The sequence below is a fragment of the Heloderma suspectum genome, chromosome 1 (genome assembly GCF_057233095.1).
Source record: "Heloderma suspectum isolate Gila_16-S chromosome 1, 16-S_ref, whole genome shotgun sequence".
NCBI classification, from domain to species: domain Eukaryota; kingdom Metazoa; phylum Chordata; class Lepidosauria; order Squamata; family Helodermatidae; genus Heloderma; species Heloderma suspectum.
In genome coordinates, this window is record NC_139458.1 from 198,947,907 (window position 1) to 198,963,923 (window position 16,017).

Consider the following 16,017-nt stretch of genomic DNA (forward strand, 5'->3'; position numbering starts at 1 on the left):
CATGCCACTGCTTATTGCTTGTATGGGTTCTAATAATGGGAATAAATCTCTACTACGTGCAGTTCAGTAGTAGTCTGCTATTACGTACATACTGTATGTGCATTGAGGCTAATCAGAAGTTTAAGGGCAATGACTGCTAGTCATGGTTTTGTATTATCCACTCTAGTTTATTTTAAAATAATCAAATCTCAAAATATTACCCTGAAAAAAGCATACACAAATAATGATTATTGAATTAATTGGAATGTGGCATCTTTTAAACATGCACTTATAGTTAGCTGTTATATTTGTGGAGAGAAATATAAATACAGATTAGATTGATGGGAAAAAAACACCCTATTTGTTACATTTATATTCCAACATTTCTTCCAAGGAGCCCAAGGCAACTTACATGGTCCTCCTCCTCTCCATTTTATCCTCACAACAACTCTGTGAGGTAGATTAGACTGAGAATCAGTGACTGGCCCAAAGTCACCCAGTGATCTTCATGGCTGAATGGGGACCCAGGTCTACCCAGTCCCAGTCTAACACTCTAACTACTACAATACACTGGCTCTCAAATGTATGTGAAACCACAACTGCTAGGAAAACTAAATTACTCTGATATGATAACTAGAATAGACTGATTTGGTGTTGTTTATTCGATCAGTCGCTTCTGACTCTTCATGACTTCATGGACCAGCCCACGCCAGAGCTTCCTGTCGGCCATCGCCGTCCCCATCTCCCCCAAGGTCGAGTCCATCACCTCCAGAATATCATCCATCCACCTTGCCCTTGGTCGGCCCCTCTTCCTTTTGCCTTCCACTTTCCCTAGCATCAGCATCTTCTCCAGGGTATCCTGTCTTCTCATGATGTGGCCAAAGTACTTCAGTTTTGCCTTTGAGATCATTGCCTCCCGTGAGCAGTCTGGCTTTATTTCCTGGAGTATGGATTGGTTTGATCTTCTTGCAGTCCAAGGCACTCTCAGAATTTTCCTCCAGCACCACAGTTCAAAAGCATCTATCTTCCTTCGCTCAGCCTTCCTTATGTCCAGCTCTCGCAGCCATAGGTTACTACAGGGAATACCATTGCTTTAACTATGCAGACCTTTGTTGTCAATCTGATGTCTCTGCTCTTGACTATTTTATCAAGATTTGTCATTGCTCTCCTCCCAAGAAGTAAATGTCTTCTGATTTCCTGGCTGCAGTCAGCGTCTGCAGTAATCTTTGCGCCTAGAAATACAAAGTCTGTCACTGCCTCCACGTTTTCTCCCTCTATTTGCCAGTTATCAATCAAGCTGGTTGCCATAATCTTGTTTTTTTTTAGGTTTAACTGCAACCCAGCTTTTGCACTTTCTTCTTTCACCTTTGTCATGAGGTTCCTCAGCTCCTCCTTGCTTTCAGCCATCAAAGTGGTATCATCTGCATATCTGAGATTGTTAATGTTTCTTCCAGCGATTTTAACTCCAGCCTTGGCTTCATCAAGCCCAGCACGTCGCATGATGTGTTCTGCGTACAGGTTGAATAGGTAGGGTGAGAGTATACAACCTTGCCATACTCCTTTCCCAATCTTAAACCAGTCCGTTGTTCCGTGGTCTGTTCTTACTGTTGCTACTTGGTCGTTATACAGATTCCTCAGGAGGCAGACAAGATGACTTGGTATCCCCATCCCACCAAGAACTTGCCACAATTTATTATGATCCACACAGTCAAAGGCTCTAGAATAGTCAATAAAACAGAAATAGATGTTTTTCTGAAACTCCCTGGCTTTCTCCATTATCCAGCGGATATTGGCAATTTGGTCTCTAGTTCCTCTGCCTTTTCGAAACCCAGCTTGTACATTTGGCAATTCTCGTTCAATGAATTGCTGGAGTCTACCTTGCAAGATCTTGAGCATTACCTTACTGGCATGTGAAATAAGTGCCACTGTTCGATAGTTTGAACATTCTGTGGTGCTTCCCTTTTTTGGTATGGGGATATAGGTTGATTTTTTCCAATCTGTTGGCCACTCTTGTGTTTTCCAAATTTGCTGGCATATGGAATGCATCACCTTGACAGCATCATCTTGCAAGATTTTAAACAGTTCAGCTGGGATACCGTCATCTCCTGCTGCCTTGTTATTAGCAATGCTTCTTAAGGCCCATTCAACCTCACTCTTCAGGATGTCTGGCTCTAGCTCACTGACCACACCGTCAAATCTATCCCCGATATTATATCTCATATAATATCGCATATCTCCCCCTATCACTGTTGCCTTTTGCTTTCCTTCTTTCTTGGGCTGCTTCCAGTGTCTCAGCAGACAGCCATCTTACCTTCTTGGTTTTCTTTTTCTTTGGGACATTTTTTGTTGCCGCCTCCTGAACAATGTTGCGAACTTCTGTCCATAGTTCTTCCAGGACCCTATCTACTAAATCTAGTCCCTTAAATCTATTCTTCACCTCCACTGCATATTCATTAGGAATATTAGTGAGCTCATATTTAACTGATCTGTGGGTCTTCCCTATTCTCTTTAGTCTGATTCTAAATGGTGCAATAAGCAATTCGTGATCTGAACAACAATCAGCTTCAGGTCTTGTTTTTACCGACTGCATAGATGTCCGCCACCTTTGGCTACAAAGGATGTAGTCAATCTGATTTCGGTGTCGACCATCTGGTGAAGTCCATGTATAAAGTCGTCTCTTAGGTTGTTGGAAGAGAGTGTTTGTTATGCACAGTGAGTTGTCTTGGCAAAATTCTATCAGCCTATGTCCTGCTTCATTTTGTTCTCCCAGACCATGCTTGCCTGTAATTCCAGGTGTCGTTTGACTACGCACCTTAGCATTCCAGTCTCCTATAATGAAAATAACATCTTTTTTTGGTGTACTATCCAGTAGGTGCTGCAGATCCTCATAGAACTGATCTACTTCTGCTTCTTCAGCATCTGTGGTTGGGGCATATATTTGGATCACTGTGATGTTAAATGGCTTACCCTGAATTCGAATTGAGATCATTTTTTGGATTGTATCCAAGCACTGCTTTAGCCACTTTATTATTAATTATGAAGGCTACTGCATTTCTTCTGTGGTCCTCTTGTCCACAGTAGTAGATCTGGTGGTCATTTGATGTGAAGTGGCCCATTCCAGTCCATTTCAGTTCACTGACACCCAAAATAGACTGATTATCTGTATTTTATTTTTATTGGTACGTGTTTTAAGCAGATTAATGTTTAGGTTGCTGTACTGTGATTCCAATTAAATCTGGTACAATACTTCCATTTGCAGACCAGAAAATATTGGGCAAGATCCAACTAAATTTCAGTCCTCTTGTGGGGCGAGTTAGGGCACAACCCTATTGGGTTGACACCAGGGAAGTCATTAGAGAAAGGCCCACCTGGGCATGGCCTCCGATCTTCTGAGCTGTGTGCCTCGGATCTTTTGCGCTGCCCTAATTGCCTTTTTTTCTTTTTTTTACATTTTCCCATTGACTTGCATTAGAAAACAGAAATGGCCATAACCTTTTTAGTTTGTATGCTAAATACATGACATCTCGAGACCTGGCAACCCCTATAGAGTTAACTGAACTTAAATTTCAAGCAGTTTCGTCCAGTGGCTTTTGTGCAAGGCACAGATAAATTTGCTTTTTTCAAGAAAATCTGTCAAAACAAAAAGCTATATTTTTTTTTTTTGGTTCTTCCACCTAAGTGCATGGAATTTGGGTACCTGACAGCCCCTATGGAGCTGACTGAACCTGCCAAATTTCAAACAGTTAGGTCCAGTGACTTTTGTGCTAGCCACAGGTAAAATTTACTTTTTTCAAGAAAATCTGCGAAAGCAAAGAGCTAGATTTGTGTGTGTGCGTGTGCGCTTTGACATTGGTGCATGAAATGTTGAGCCCTGGCGGCCCCTATGGAGCTGACTGAACCTGCCAAATTTCAAACAGTTAGTTCCAACAGCTTTTGTGCTAGTCATGCATAACATTTCCTTTTCTCAAAGACTAAAACAAAAAAATAAAAACTGTCAAGCCACACAGGGATTAAAGATCCTAATCAGAAGGTGTTTAAGTTGACCATTAGGCGGTCACTATCCCTAAACTCTGGTGTAGGTTTTTTTTGAAGTGCAAATGGTACTTTCCCTTTTTCTGGCCTGAATCTGCCACTATTCAGCTTCACTGGATGACCGGGGGCTCCTCATTAAGGGAAGAAAAACGTTAAACAGCTCTTGGGCTGCAATACACATTGCCTGGGAAAAGCCACACTGAACACATCTTATTTATTGCACTGCTCCACTTTCACTACTCCATATAATTTTATAACCCCCCTTACTTTCCTTCTAAATTAAATAGCCCAAACAATGAAGCCTTTCCTTATAGAGTAGTGATTGCACACCACTCTCAATCACCCCACTGTGATTGGAGACACTGGATTAAAATGTCAGCCCTATTGGAAGCTAGATGTCACTTACCAAGGCTTGGTTCCCCCCTCCCAACTCCTCCTCTCCCCCTCCTAATCTTAAGGAAATTGTTACATTTCCCAGGCAGGCTGTCTGAGCTTCACAATCATCCAAAGCGATGAATCGATTCGGACTGATCCGACTCACTTCAGACTGATCCAGACCATCTTTGGATCTGGAATGATTTGCTCCGAATCACCCTGCTTCCAGTCAGAATTTGGATCCGGATCCGAAGCAGTGCACAGCCCTATTTAGTACAAGCCTCCTTCTTCCCTCTGAGCTCAGTAGCCCTGCTATTACTAGGAGGACTCACTCTTAGTCCTCCTAGACCAATAGGTACGCAAGTGTGAATGCACCAGCCTTTTAAACTAGAGGGGAGACCTCCCCCTTTCCTTCCACAGTCTGCTCATTGTTTTTTCTCTCTCCCCCTACTTTTTAGCTCTTACATGCCCACTATTGGGAGCTTGCTGGCAATGAAATTTTGAAGAGGGAGAAGGAAGGGAAGAAAGAGCTCTATGTGAAATACTGGTATTTCACACAGCATCTGATTTTACTGCCCCAAACTGGAATCTTTGGCTTCTGCAGAAGTTTAGTAGCTTCACTACAGCAAAGGAACCAATCAGCCTCTGCAAGCTTCTTTCTCCCCCTCTACTTTAATTTCTCCTAAATAGCTGTAGGAGTCAAATTATTCCAAAAGGAGGGTTAGGACGATTTCGATTTGGCGTTATGATCAAGAAACTGCTGAGGCTTTTAAATAGGTTCTACAGTTTTTAAAAAGCTAGGGAAAAGCTTCAGCCACCTCACCTCATAAAGTTCATTTAAGTACGTGCAATCCTTACAAACCCTCCGCAGCCTCCTCCTAAATTCCTCTGAAGTACTACCTCTCTGAAAGAAGCCATTTGGCTTAGGGAATTCTCTTTACCCCCGCCACCAGCACCCCACATTTCCAACCACCATTCTTCTTTTCTTCTTCCCTCCCCTATCCTGTTCTTTCTTTCTGTTCTTTATTCCACCCAGAGCATATCTTGGGGAATTCTTAAAGAGAATTCTTTTCCATGGTCAAGAGAAGTTCTGAACTATATTTGACTTTACACAAACAGACAAGAGGGTTTGTTTTTCTCTTTCTCCTCACTCAAGCCTTTGAGAAGAGTGGGTTCACATGGTTGCAGAGAAACAAATCTGGGGCTGTTTTGTCAGTTGCCATTATCCGGCAATAGGAAGGGCTGCAGCTCAGTGGCAGAGCACCTGCTTGGCATGCAGGAGGTCCCAGGTTCAATCCCCAGCATGTCCAGGTAGGGCTAGGGAAGAATCCTGCCTGAAACCCTGGAGAGCCGCTGCTGCCAGTCAGTGTCAACGGTACTGCACTAGATGGACCCTGGGTCTGACTCAGTACAAGGCAGCTTCCTATGTTCCTCTGAACAGAAAGCTTTAATAAAAATAGGAGTTTGGGGTTTGTTTTTTAAGTGGAGGGGAGATAACTATTGCTAAGTTATGCCTACTGAGATGTCCCATTATGTTTGATGAGGCTTACCCTCAGGAAAGTGTGGATAGGATTCCAGCACAAGTTACTTTTGCAGGGAATGCCAGCACAAGCGGCGTCCCTCCAGGGGTCAGTAATGACCCGGTGCTTGCACAGGAGGAACCTTTCCTTTTCCTTGCACCTTGAAGTTCTGCATGTTTACTCAGAAATAAGTCCTGAGTTGTGAACATGGTACTGCAGGCTTAATACAGTGCCTACGAAATTCCAGTCTAATGAATTGACTACCCTTTCAGCTCAGACCTATGCATGTTTTGTCATTTGTGTTTTTTCATTTTGCATGAAAAAATGCAATTTTTTTTCATTTTCTAGCTTCAGTGGTGAGGGAAAGGCACTTAGTACATGCTCAGAGTTTCTCCATAACGTAGTCCTAGTTTTGAAAACAGACTTGTTGAATCCTGGTGAAGTCTTGGCACAAATGAAGTTATGGGGAGAAAGATACAATGAGGGCTTGTGCATAATAAGGAGGAGGTAGAGGAGAGTTGCACAAAACAAGACATCTGTTTTTATGAAGAGTTGACGGAGGATGGGAGGATGAGGGATGGTTGCAGGAGGGGAATAGAATTGGTAGGGGGAGAATGTAAATGCTCAGTGGTGAAAGAAAAGCATTCTGCATATGCTCAGAGGCATTCATATTTAAGAACATAAGAAGGGCTGTGCTGCATCAGACGAAGGTCCATTTAGTCCAGCATTCTGTTCACACAGTGGCCAACCAGATGCCCACGGGAAACCCACAAGCAGGACATGAGTGCAATAGCACTTTCCCACCCATGTTCCCCTGCTCCTAACATTGGTGAAATGTAGATAAATTCAAGTAATTCTAAATTCGCATGCATCTATATCCTTCAGGAACTTTGCAGATTTCTTGCCTGGAGGACACTTCTAATTACCTGTGCGTTTTCATACAAATTTACCCAAAAACTATTGTTGGGGGGGGGGGGAGGGAAGGGAAAGCAAATCACTCCCTCCCCCAATTTGGAGAACTCCCCTTCCACATGAACTGCTGCACCTCTCTGTCTGAAACTTTACTGGTTTCTTACTTAGGAATACCTCTAGGCTGTCTGTAATTTTCAGAAAAACTGTGCACTAGGAACATAGAGAGGTAAGTATGTCCTCTTTTTGGAGACCTCAAATTGTCAAAGTTGCACAAAATTGCACAAACACCCCTGTGGCTATCATTCTGAAATTTGGCATACATGATCTCCTCTGATGGGGCAATGAATCCTGAATTTTTTATCCAATTCTTCTAAGGAATAAAAAAGTTATTGGCAGTTCACTTTAAATGAAAATCAGAATATAAACCCTGCACCTGTTTTTCTGACATTGAACCAGTGTAATCCCCTTCTAGGGGGCTACTATTTAAAAATGTTTTAACTGTTTAAATCTGGTGTTTTATTCTTTTACCTTTATTGTTCACCTCTCTGAAATCTTCTGATGTGGAGCAGTATATACATATTCTAAATAAATACATACATACATACATACATACCTGAAATTATCATCTAGTTCTGACCAAGAGAAAAAAGTAAAACGTTTTTTCCTAATTTCCCATGGTAGTCAACAGGAAGCATAAAGACTCATTTTTTCAAACCTTGACTCAGGTTTGATCCTGAGCTGAAGTGGACCAACTACAAATTGGCCTGAGCAGAAGTAGGATGTTTTCCAAAACACTGAATCGGGGTCTGAGTTGAAGTGGGTGGGGGGTCAGTGCACACTTCTTATGTATGTATATAATCTGTACACACACAAGCACCACACCCACATGCACACACATATGTACATATATATATATATATATATAAGAGGTACGCATAGACTCGGACATGTGTGTGTATACACACACACACACACACACACACATGCACATTTGTGTTATGGGCCTGTGCCCCAGATCTTTTAAGAATGTAGCAATGCCCCTGGTTGACACCCAATTTTTTAATTATTATTTATTAGATTTATTAGCCCTCCATCCAGCCACTGTAGGCGGCATGCAATACTACTAACAACACGAAATACAACAAATTTACATAATCAACTGAACAAAACAACATTGCTCTAAAAAACCCTAACCCACCCCAAATACCCGCCTGAACAGCCAGGTTTTCAAAGCCCGGTGAAGGCTCATCAAAGAGGGGGCACGACGGAGGTCACTAGGGAGGGAATTCCACAGAGTGGGGGCCACCACAGAAAAAGCCCTCTCCCTAGCTGTCCTGGATGATGGGACAGACAGAAGGCCTTCCGAGGCCCATCTCATTGAGCAGCGTCCCTGGTGTTGTTGGAGGTGCTCCTTAAGATAGACTGGGCCGGAACCATATAGGGTTTGAAAGGTCAATGCCAGCACTTTGAATTGGGTCTGGAAAACAACTGGTAACCAATGCAACTCCTTCAGCACTGGAGTGATGTGATCTCGCCGATGGCTGCCTTTAATCAGGTGGGCCGCTGCGTTCTGCACCAGCTGCAACTTCCAAACCATCTTCAAGGGAAACCCCACATAGAGTGCATCATATAGGGCGCAGCCGCCATATCAGATGGAGTTGGTATAGCACTGCCTGGCTCAGGGATGACACTTAAGCCTCCATGGACAGCTGGGAGTCTAAAATGACCCCCAGGCTGTGGGCCTGGTCCTTCAGGGGCAGCTGCACCCTATTGAACACCATGTCAACATCCCCCAACCTCCCTTGTCTCCCACAAAAAGTACTTCTGTTTTGTCAGGGTTCAGTTTCAGCTTAGTCCTTTCCATCCAGCCACTCACCGACTCCAGACACTTGGACAGGGTTTCTACAGCCAACCTCGGTGAGGATTTAAATGAGCGGTAGAGTTGTATGTCATCTGCATATTTGTGACACTGCACCCCAAACCTCCTGATGATAGCCTCCAGCAGCTTCACAGAGATGTTAACTAACATCGGGGAGAGAATAGAATCCTGTGGCACCCTGCAAGTGAGCATCCAGGGGTCTGAAGTCTCCTCCTCCAGAGCTACCCTCTGGTACCTGCCAGAGAGGAAGGACTGGAACCATCATAATATGGTGTCCCCTATGCCCAACCCCTCCAGGTGATCCAGGAGGATACCGTGGTTGACAGTATCAATAGCCGCTGAGAGATCGAAGAGAACAAGGAAGCAGCATTCGCCCTTATCCAGAGCCCTCCCCATATCATCCACCAAGGCGACCAAGGCCATTTCTGTCCCATGCCCAGGCCTGAAGCCCAATTGAAATGGATCCAGATAATCAGCTTCTTCCAAGCATGCCTGCCACTTCAACGACATTACCCACTCAATCACCTTGCCCAAAAACAGTAGATTCAAGACAGGATGGAAGTTGTTCAAGTCCTGGGGATCCAAGGAGGGCTTCTTTAACAGTGGTCTTATCACTGCCTCCTTGAGGGCTGATGGCAACACTCCTTCCTTGAGGGAGACATTTGCCACTGCTTTAATCCCCTCCCTAAGTCTCTCCCTGCAGTTCATAATGAGCCAAGATGGGCAAGGATCGAGTAAGCATTAAAAATGAAAGCACCTCGTCCACTTCTTCAGTTGGAAGAAGCTGGAACTGATCCCACACAACCGGTCTGCCACTGGCTGCCCCTCATTCACCAACTGTATCCACCACGCATGGAATAGCACTCCTGATCTGGTTGATTTTATCAGCAAAGTGCTGTGCAGACTCATCAAAGGAGGCCTTAGAATGCTCCATTGGCTCCGGGACAACTGGACCGACCAGGTTCCGGACCACTTGGAACAGCCTCCTGGGACAGCACTCTGCGGATGCGATAGAGGCAGCATAACAATTCTTTTTTGCTGCTCTTATCGCCACATGGTAGGCTGAAGCTACAGCTCTAACCCATGTCCTATCATCTTCAGAGTGAGATTTCTGCCACTGGCACTCTAGCCGTCTCACCTCCTGCTTCAGAGCTCGCAACCGTGGGGTGAACCATGATGCAGTCCAGGCCTCCAATCTTGGAAGCTTCCAAGTATTATATGCCTTGCTGCATTGCTGCCAGCAGGGTGGGAGGAGCAATGGAGGTGATGTTCACATCTCTGTCCTCCTTTTTATATTTTAATATAATATAAAACACACTTTAATCAATGGGAGAAGAATGCATACATTTGGAAAAAATGTGCATGAAAATATGCACAAATTTTCATGTAAAAAAGAAAAAAAAGCTTGCAATCTCATACTGGCACGAGTTGGAACAAACCTTGAGTTGGACTTCGGAGAACCTGAATGAGCTCGCCATTTCATGGTGTGATCCTATGGATCATTACTTGGAAGTAAAACTAATGGAGATACCATAGGGTACCATTCTATGCATGTTTAGACAGAAAAAAATGCAGTTTTTAGAATACCCTAGCCAGCATGGGAAGTAGTAGGCCTTTTTTCTGTCCAAACATGCATGAGATTGTGCCCTCAATTGGGTTTTTTCCCCTGTTTTGAGATTGCAGCTTTAATTGCAGAGATTAAAGCTTAATTAATTAATTAATAATAATTAATCTTAATTAATGAGACTGCAGAGCCAGTGTGGCGTAGTGGCTAGAGTGTTGGACTGGGAGCCCAGAGATCCGGGTTCTAGTCCCCACTCGGCCGTGGAAGCTCACTGGGTGACTTTGGGCCAGTCACAGACTCTCAGCCCAACCTACCTCACAGGGTTGTTGTTGTGAGGATAAAAGGGAGAGGAGGAGGATCATGTAAGCCGCCTTGGGTTCCTTGCAAGAGGAAAAAAGGTGGGATATAAATGCAATAAATAAATAAATAAATAATTGCGTTTTAAAACAGATCAGTTTTTTCATGTGTTCGTTGGTTTGCTCTAATTTTTTTAAAAAAATTGAATGGCATGTAACATGAACCTTAATAGTTGAAACTATGTATGTGTGATATTAATGTCATTTTTAATTGTAACTTGTATGTGTGTTTTGTTTTGTTTTTAGATTAAATTACACACACTGTGTGATTTCTCATCATGAATCGTGCTTTTAGCAGGAAGAAAGGTAAGCAGTTTGAGCTGAATTATATTAGAAAAGTGAAAAGAAAAGGTCAGCACTGAAAAGAGAGGCACACCTTCCTTGACATGGTGACACATGGCACATTTGTTAATAGAGGACATTGCCCAAAGTGTTTTGATAATATGTCTATTCAAAGGGGTTGACAAATACTGTGCATAAGTTAGAACTTAAAACTATTGTCCTAGAAGAAAACATTTTGGCAAAATGCATTGGGCAGTGCATTTCTCTTAGAATATCAACTTCATAATAATATTTACTATTTCTTAAGCAAGTAAAAGGAAACAAGGGTCTGTACAAGATAAAAATAGAGAATTAGTAAGAACAAAATCCTGCCTGTATGCCTACAATTAAGGATAACTGTTGAAAATTCACTTTTTTCAGAAAGGTACTTCATAGTTCTATTCACACAAGCTGGTTCAAAATTCCATTGAACTAAACATTTTATTGAAAAACCTTGGATTCCATCCAGCAACATTTTGAGGTTTTTGCCTTTCACTTTCTTGTCTACTATACTGGAAAAGCAAACAGCTTTTTTGAATGAAGGCCACATATTGGTACTACAGAGAAATTGTATCAAATTGTATCAAACCAAGGAGTAGAATTGCTTTTAGAATGACTCCATCCAATATAGCTCCATCAGATATTGCAGTCCCAAGCTGTGTAAGGGTTTATAGGTCAAAACCAGCACCTTGAATCAGGCTTGGAAACATACAGGGAGCCAGTACAAGTGGGCCAGAATCAGTGTTATATGTTCTGACCTTCTTGTCCCTGTTATTGATATGGCTGCCACATTTTGCATGATCTGCAGCTTCTGAACCATCTTCAAAGGCAGCCCCATGTAGAGCGCATTTCAGTAGTCTAACTTGGAGGTTACCAGAGCATAGATGTCTGAAGCCAGGTTGTTCCTGTCCAGATAGGGGCATAGCTGGGCCACTAACCGAAGTTATGTGAACTTCAAGTGACAAAGATGGCTCCAGTAGAACCCCCAAACTGGTAATAAAGATAAATTATTATTATTATTATTATTATTATTATTATTTCTACAAAGTGTACGAAGAATAACAAACATCACAATTCCTGCCTGTAGGCTTACAATTTAATAAGACTCAGTACAAAAGGAAAAGGGGGGTGGGGCGGGAACAGGGAAGAAACAGGAAAACAAACACATTCAGGCACAAGTTCTCCATAAAGTTACATAAACATTTTTAAAGGCACTGATGACTGATGAAGGGTCTGGAGAGACAGTCATGAAAAATGTCCTGCAGATAATGGAGTCTAAATTTAATCCTTTTAAGTAACTTTTTGATTTTCTTTCTTTCTTTCTTCTTCCTTTTCCTTCTTCTGTTTTTTTTCTTTTTCTTTTTCGTTATTGCTGCGTCCTCCTAAGGATACTGTATTATTGGAAACTGTAGGTAATGACTAGGTTGTTGGTACTATTTATTTCATTTATAAAGATAAAAAATAGAATAAAATATTTTCAAAAAAGAAAATGTCCTGCAGAAAACTGTTACAAGCAAAAGTTGCACATTACAATTTTAAAAGATTAATTATCCTGCTCTGAAGTTGGGTCTCTTGGACTGTGACAATTATCAGTTTATAGGCTGTTCCAATAGCATTGTCTTGCTATCTCAACTGGTGCCAAATGTTGGAGGAGAAGGGAGGAAACTAATAAACACATTGTTAAGGAATGTTCATTTGCGTGTGAATAAGCCAATTTTGTTGTTGTTCAGTCGTTCAGTCGTGTCCGACTCATCGTGACCCCATGGACCATAGCACGCCAGGCCTTCCTGTCCTGCGCTCTCTCCCGGAGTGTGCTCAAGTTCATATTCATTGCATCGGTGATGCTATCTAGCCATCTCATCCTCTGCCATCCCCTTCTCCTTTTGCCTTCAGTCTTTCCCAGCATCAGGGTCTTTTCCAGAGAGTTTTCTCTTCACATTAGGTGGCCAAAATATTGGAGCTTCAGCTTCAGTATCTGTCCTCCCAATGAGCACTCAGGGTTGATTTCCTTTAGGAAATACAGCCATACATTACTACTGGGAAAACCATAGCTTTGATTAGACGGACCTTTGTCGGCAAGGTGATGTCTCTGCTTCTTACTATGCTGTCTAGGTTGGCCATAGCTTTCCTCCCAAGGAGCAAGCGTCTTTTAATTTCATGGCTACAGTCACCGTCTGCGGTGATCTTGGAGCCCAAGAAAGTAAAATCTGTCACTGCTTCCATTTCTTCCCCTTCTATATGCCAGGAAGTGATGGGGCCAGATGCCATGATCTTAGTTTTTTTAATGTTGAGTTTCAAACCAGCTTTTGCACTCTCCTCTTTCACCCTCAACAAGAGGCTCTTGAGATCCTCTTCGCTTTCTGCCATTAGGGTGGTATCGTCTGCATATCGGAGGTTGTTGATAATTCTCCCAGCAATCTTAATTCCTACCTCTGATTCATCCAACCCAGCATTTCTCATAATGTACTCTGCATATAAGTTAAATAAGCAGGGTGACAATATGCAGCCTTGTCGTACTCCTTTCCCAATTTTGAACCAATCGGTTGTTCCATCTCTGGTTCTTACTGTTGCTTCTTGACCCTCGTACAGGTTTCTCAGGAGACAGGTAAGGTGGTCTGGTGCTCCCATCACTTTAAGAATTTGCCACAGTTTGTTGTGATCCACACAATCAAAGGTTTTAACGTAGTCAATGAAGCAGAAATAGACGTTTTTCCGGAATTCTCTTGCTTTCTCCATGATGCAGCGAATGTTGGCGATTTGATCTCTAGTTCCTCTGCCTCTTCGAAACCCAGCTTGTACTTCCGGTAGTTCTCGGTTCACATACTGCTGAAGCCTAGCTTGTAGGATTTTGAGCATCACCTTGCTGGCATGTGAAATGAGCGCAATTGTGCGGTAGTTTGAACACTCTTTGGCGTTGCCCTTCTTTGGAATTGGAATGTAAACTGACCTTTTCCAGTCTTGCGGCCATTGTTGAGTGTTCCAAATTTGTTGGCATATTGAATGCAGCACTTTAACAGCATCATCTTTTAGGATTTTAAATAGCTCAGCTGGAATACTGTCATCTCCTCTAGCTTTGTTGTTAGTAATGCTTCCTAAGGCCCACTTGACTTCACTTTCTAGGATGTCCGGCTCAAGTTCAGTGACCGCACTATCATGGCTATCAGGGACATTCAGATCTTTCCTGTATAGTTCTTCTGTGTATTTTTTCCACCTCTTCTTAATCTCATCTGCTTCTGTGAGGTCCCTGCCTTCTTTGTCCTTTATCATGCCCATCTTTGCACAAAACGTTCCCTTGAGATCTCCGATTTTCTTGAAGAGATCTCTAGTCTTTCCCATTCTGTTGTTTTCCTCGATTTCTTTGCATTGTTCATTTAAGAAGGCCTTCTTGTCTCTCCTTGCTATTCTCTGGAACTCTGCATTCAGTTGGATATATCCTCCCCTTTCTCCCTTGCTTTTCGCTTCTCTTCTTTCGTGAGCTACTTGTAAAGCCTCATCAGACAGCCACTTGGCTTTCTTGCATTTCTTTTTCTTCGGGATGGATTTTGTTGCTGCCTGCTGAACAATGTTACGGACCTCCGTCCATAGTTCCTCAGGCACTCTGTCTATCAGATCTAATCCCTGAAATCTATTACTCACCTCCACTGTGTATTCATAAGGGATATGATTTAGGTCATACCTAAATGGTTTAGTGGTTTTCCCTACATTCTTCAATTTAAGCCGAAATTTTGCAACAAGAAGCTCATGATCTGAGCCACAGTCAGCTCCAGGTCTTGTTTTTATTGACTGTATAGAGCTTCTCCATCTTTGGCTGCAAAGGACATAATCAATCTGATTTCGATATTGACCATCTGGTGATGTCCATGTGTAGAGTCGTCTCTTGTGCTATTGGAAAAGAGTGTTTGCTATGATCAGCGTGTTCTCTTGGCAAAACTCTATTAGCCTTTGTCCTGCTTCATTTTGTACACCAAGGCCATGCTTGCCTGTTATCCTGGTGATTTCTTGACTTCCTACTTTAGCATTCCAATCCCCTATGATGAAGAGGACATCTTTTTTTGGTGTTAGTTCTAGAAGGTGTTGTAGGTCTTCATAGAACCAATCAACCTCAGCTTCTTCGGCCTCAGTGGTTGGGGCATAGACTTGAATTACTGTGATGTTGAATGGTTTGCCTTGGATTCGTACTGAGATCATTCTATCGTTTTTAAGATTGTACCCCAGTACTGCTTTTCCCACCCTTTTGTTGACTATGAGTGCTACTCCATTTCTTCTAAGGGATTCTTGCCCACAGTAGTAGGTCACCTGAATTAAATTCGCCCATGCCTGTCCATTTTAGTTCGCTGATTCCCAAGATGTCGATATTCAATCTTGCTATCTCATGTTTGACCACCTCCAGCTTACCTTGATTCATTGATCTGACATTCCAGGTTCCTAAACAATATTGTTCTTTACAGCATCGGATTTTCTTTTCACCACCAGACACATCCACAGCTGAGTGTCCTTTTGGGTTTGGCCCAGCCGCTTCACTCTTTCTGGCGCTACTTGTAAATACCCTCTGCTCTTCCCCAGTAGTATATTGGACACCTTCCGACCTGAGGGGCTCATCTTCCGGTGTCATCTCTTTTAGCCTTGTGTTACGTTCTATGGGGTTTTCTTGGCAAGAATACTGGAGTGGGTTGCCATTTCCTTCTCCAGTGGACTACATTTTGTCAGAACTCTCCGCCATGACCTGTCCATCTTGGGTGGCCCTGCACAGCATAGCTTATGGCTTCACTGAGTTACACAAGCCCCTTCGCCACAACAAGGCAGTGATCCATGAAGGGGAATAAGCCAATAGAGGTAGGCAAAGTAAAAAGGAACTTGCAAATGAGGTACAGGCCAGCATGGAATATTGGGCAAAGGCAAATAAGCCTTTTTCTGTTCCTTAGGAAAGAATCCTACAGTGCAGACTTAAGTCTAAGTTTGTATCCAAGCCTCAAGCCAAACAGGTTTGAATCTAGAAGGCATTATTTAATTATTTTTTAATATAGACTGATGGTAAGGCCATTCATTTTCATTTCCAAGTAGAGTTGTGTGTATTGCATA

The 16,017-nt window shown here is 42.7% G+C and overlaps 1 protein-coding gene across 9 annotated transcripts in view; it reads left to right on the top strand.

The window, feature by feature from the left end:
* The window catches only part of GULP1 (GULP PTB domain containing engulfment adaptor 1), a 276,060-nt gene that overhangs the window by 149,238 nt on the left and 110,805 nt on the right, over positions 1–16,017 (top strand). For all 9 annotated transcript variants that reach the window (XM_084815697.1, XM_084815722.1, XM_084815658.1 and 6 more), the window contains one exon: positions 10,864–10,923. In XM_084815697.1, the coding sequence (XP_084671823.1) occupies positions 10,896–10,923 (28 nt within the window). In that variant the 5' untranslated portion in view covers positions 10,864–10,895. The remainder of the gene's footprint in view (positions 1–10,863; positions 10,924–16,017) is intronic.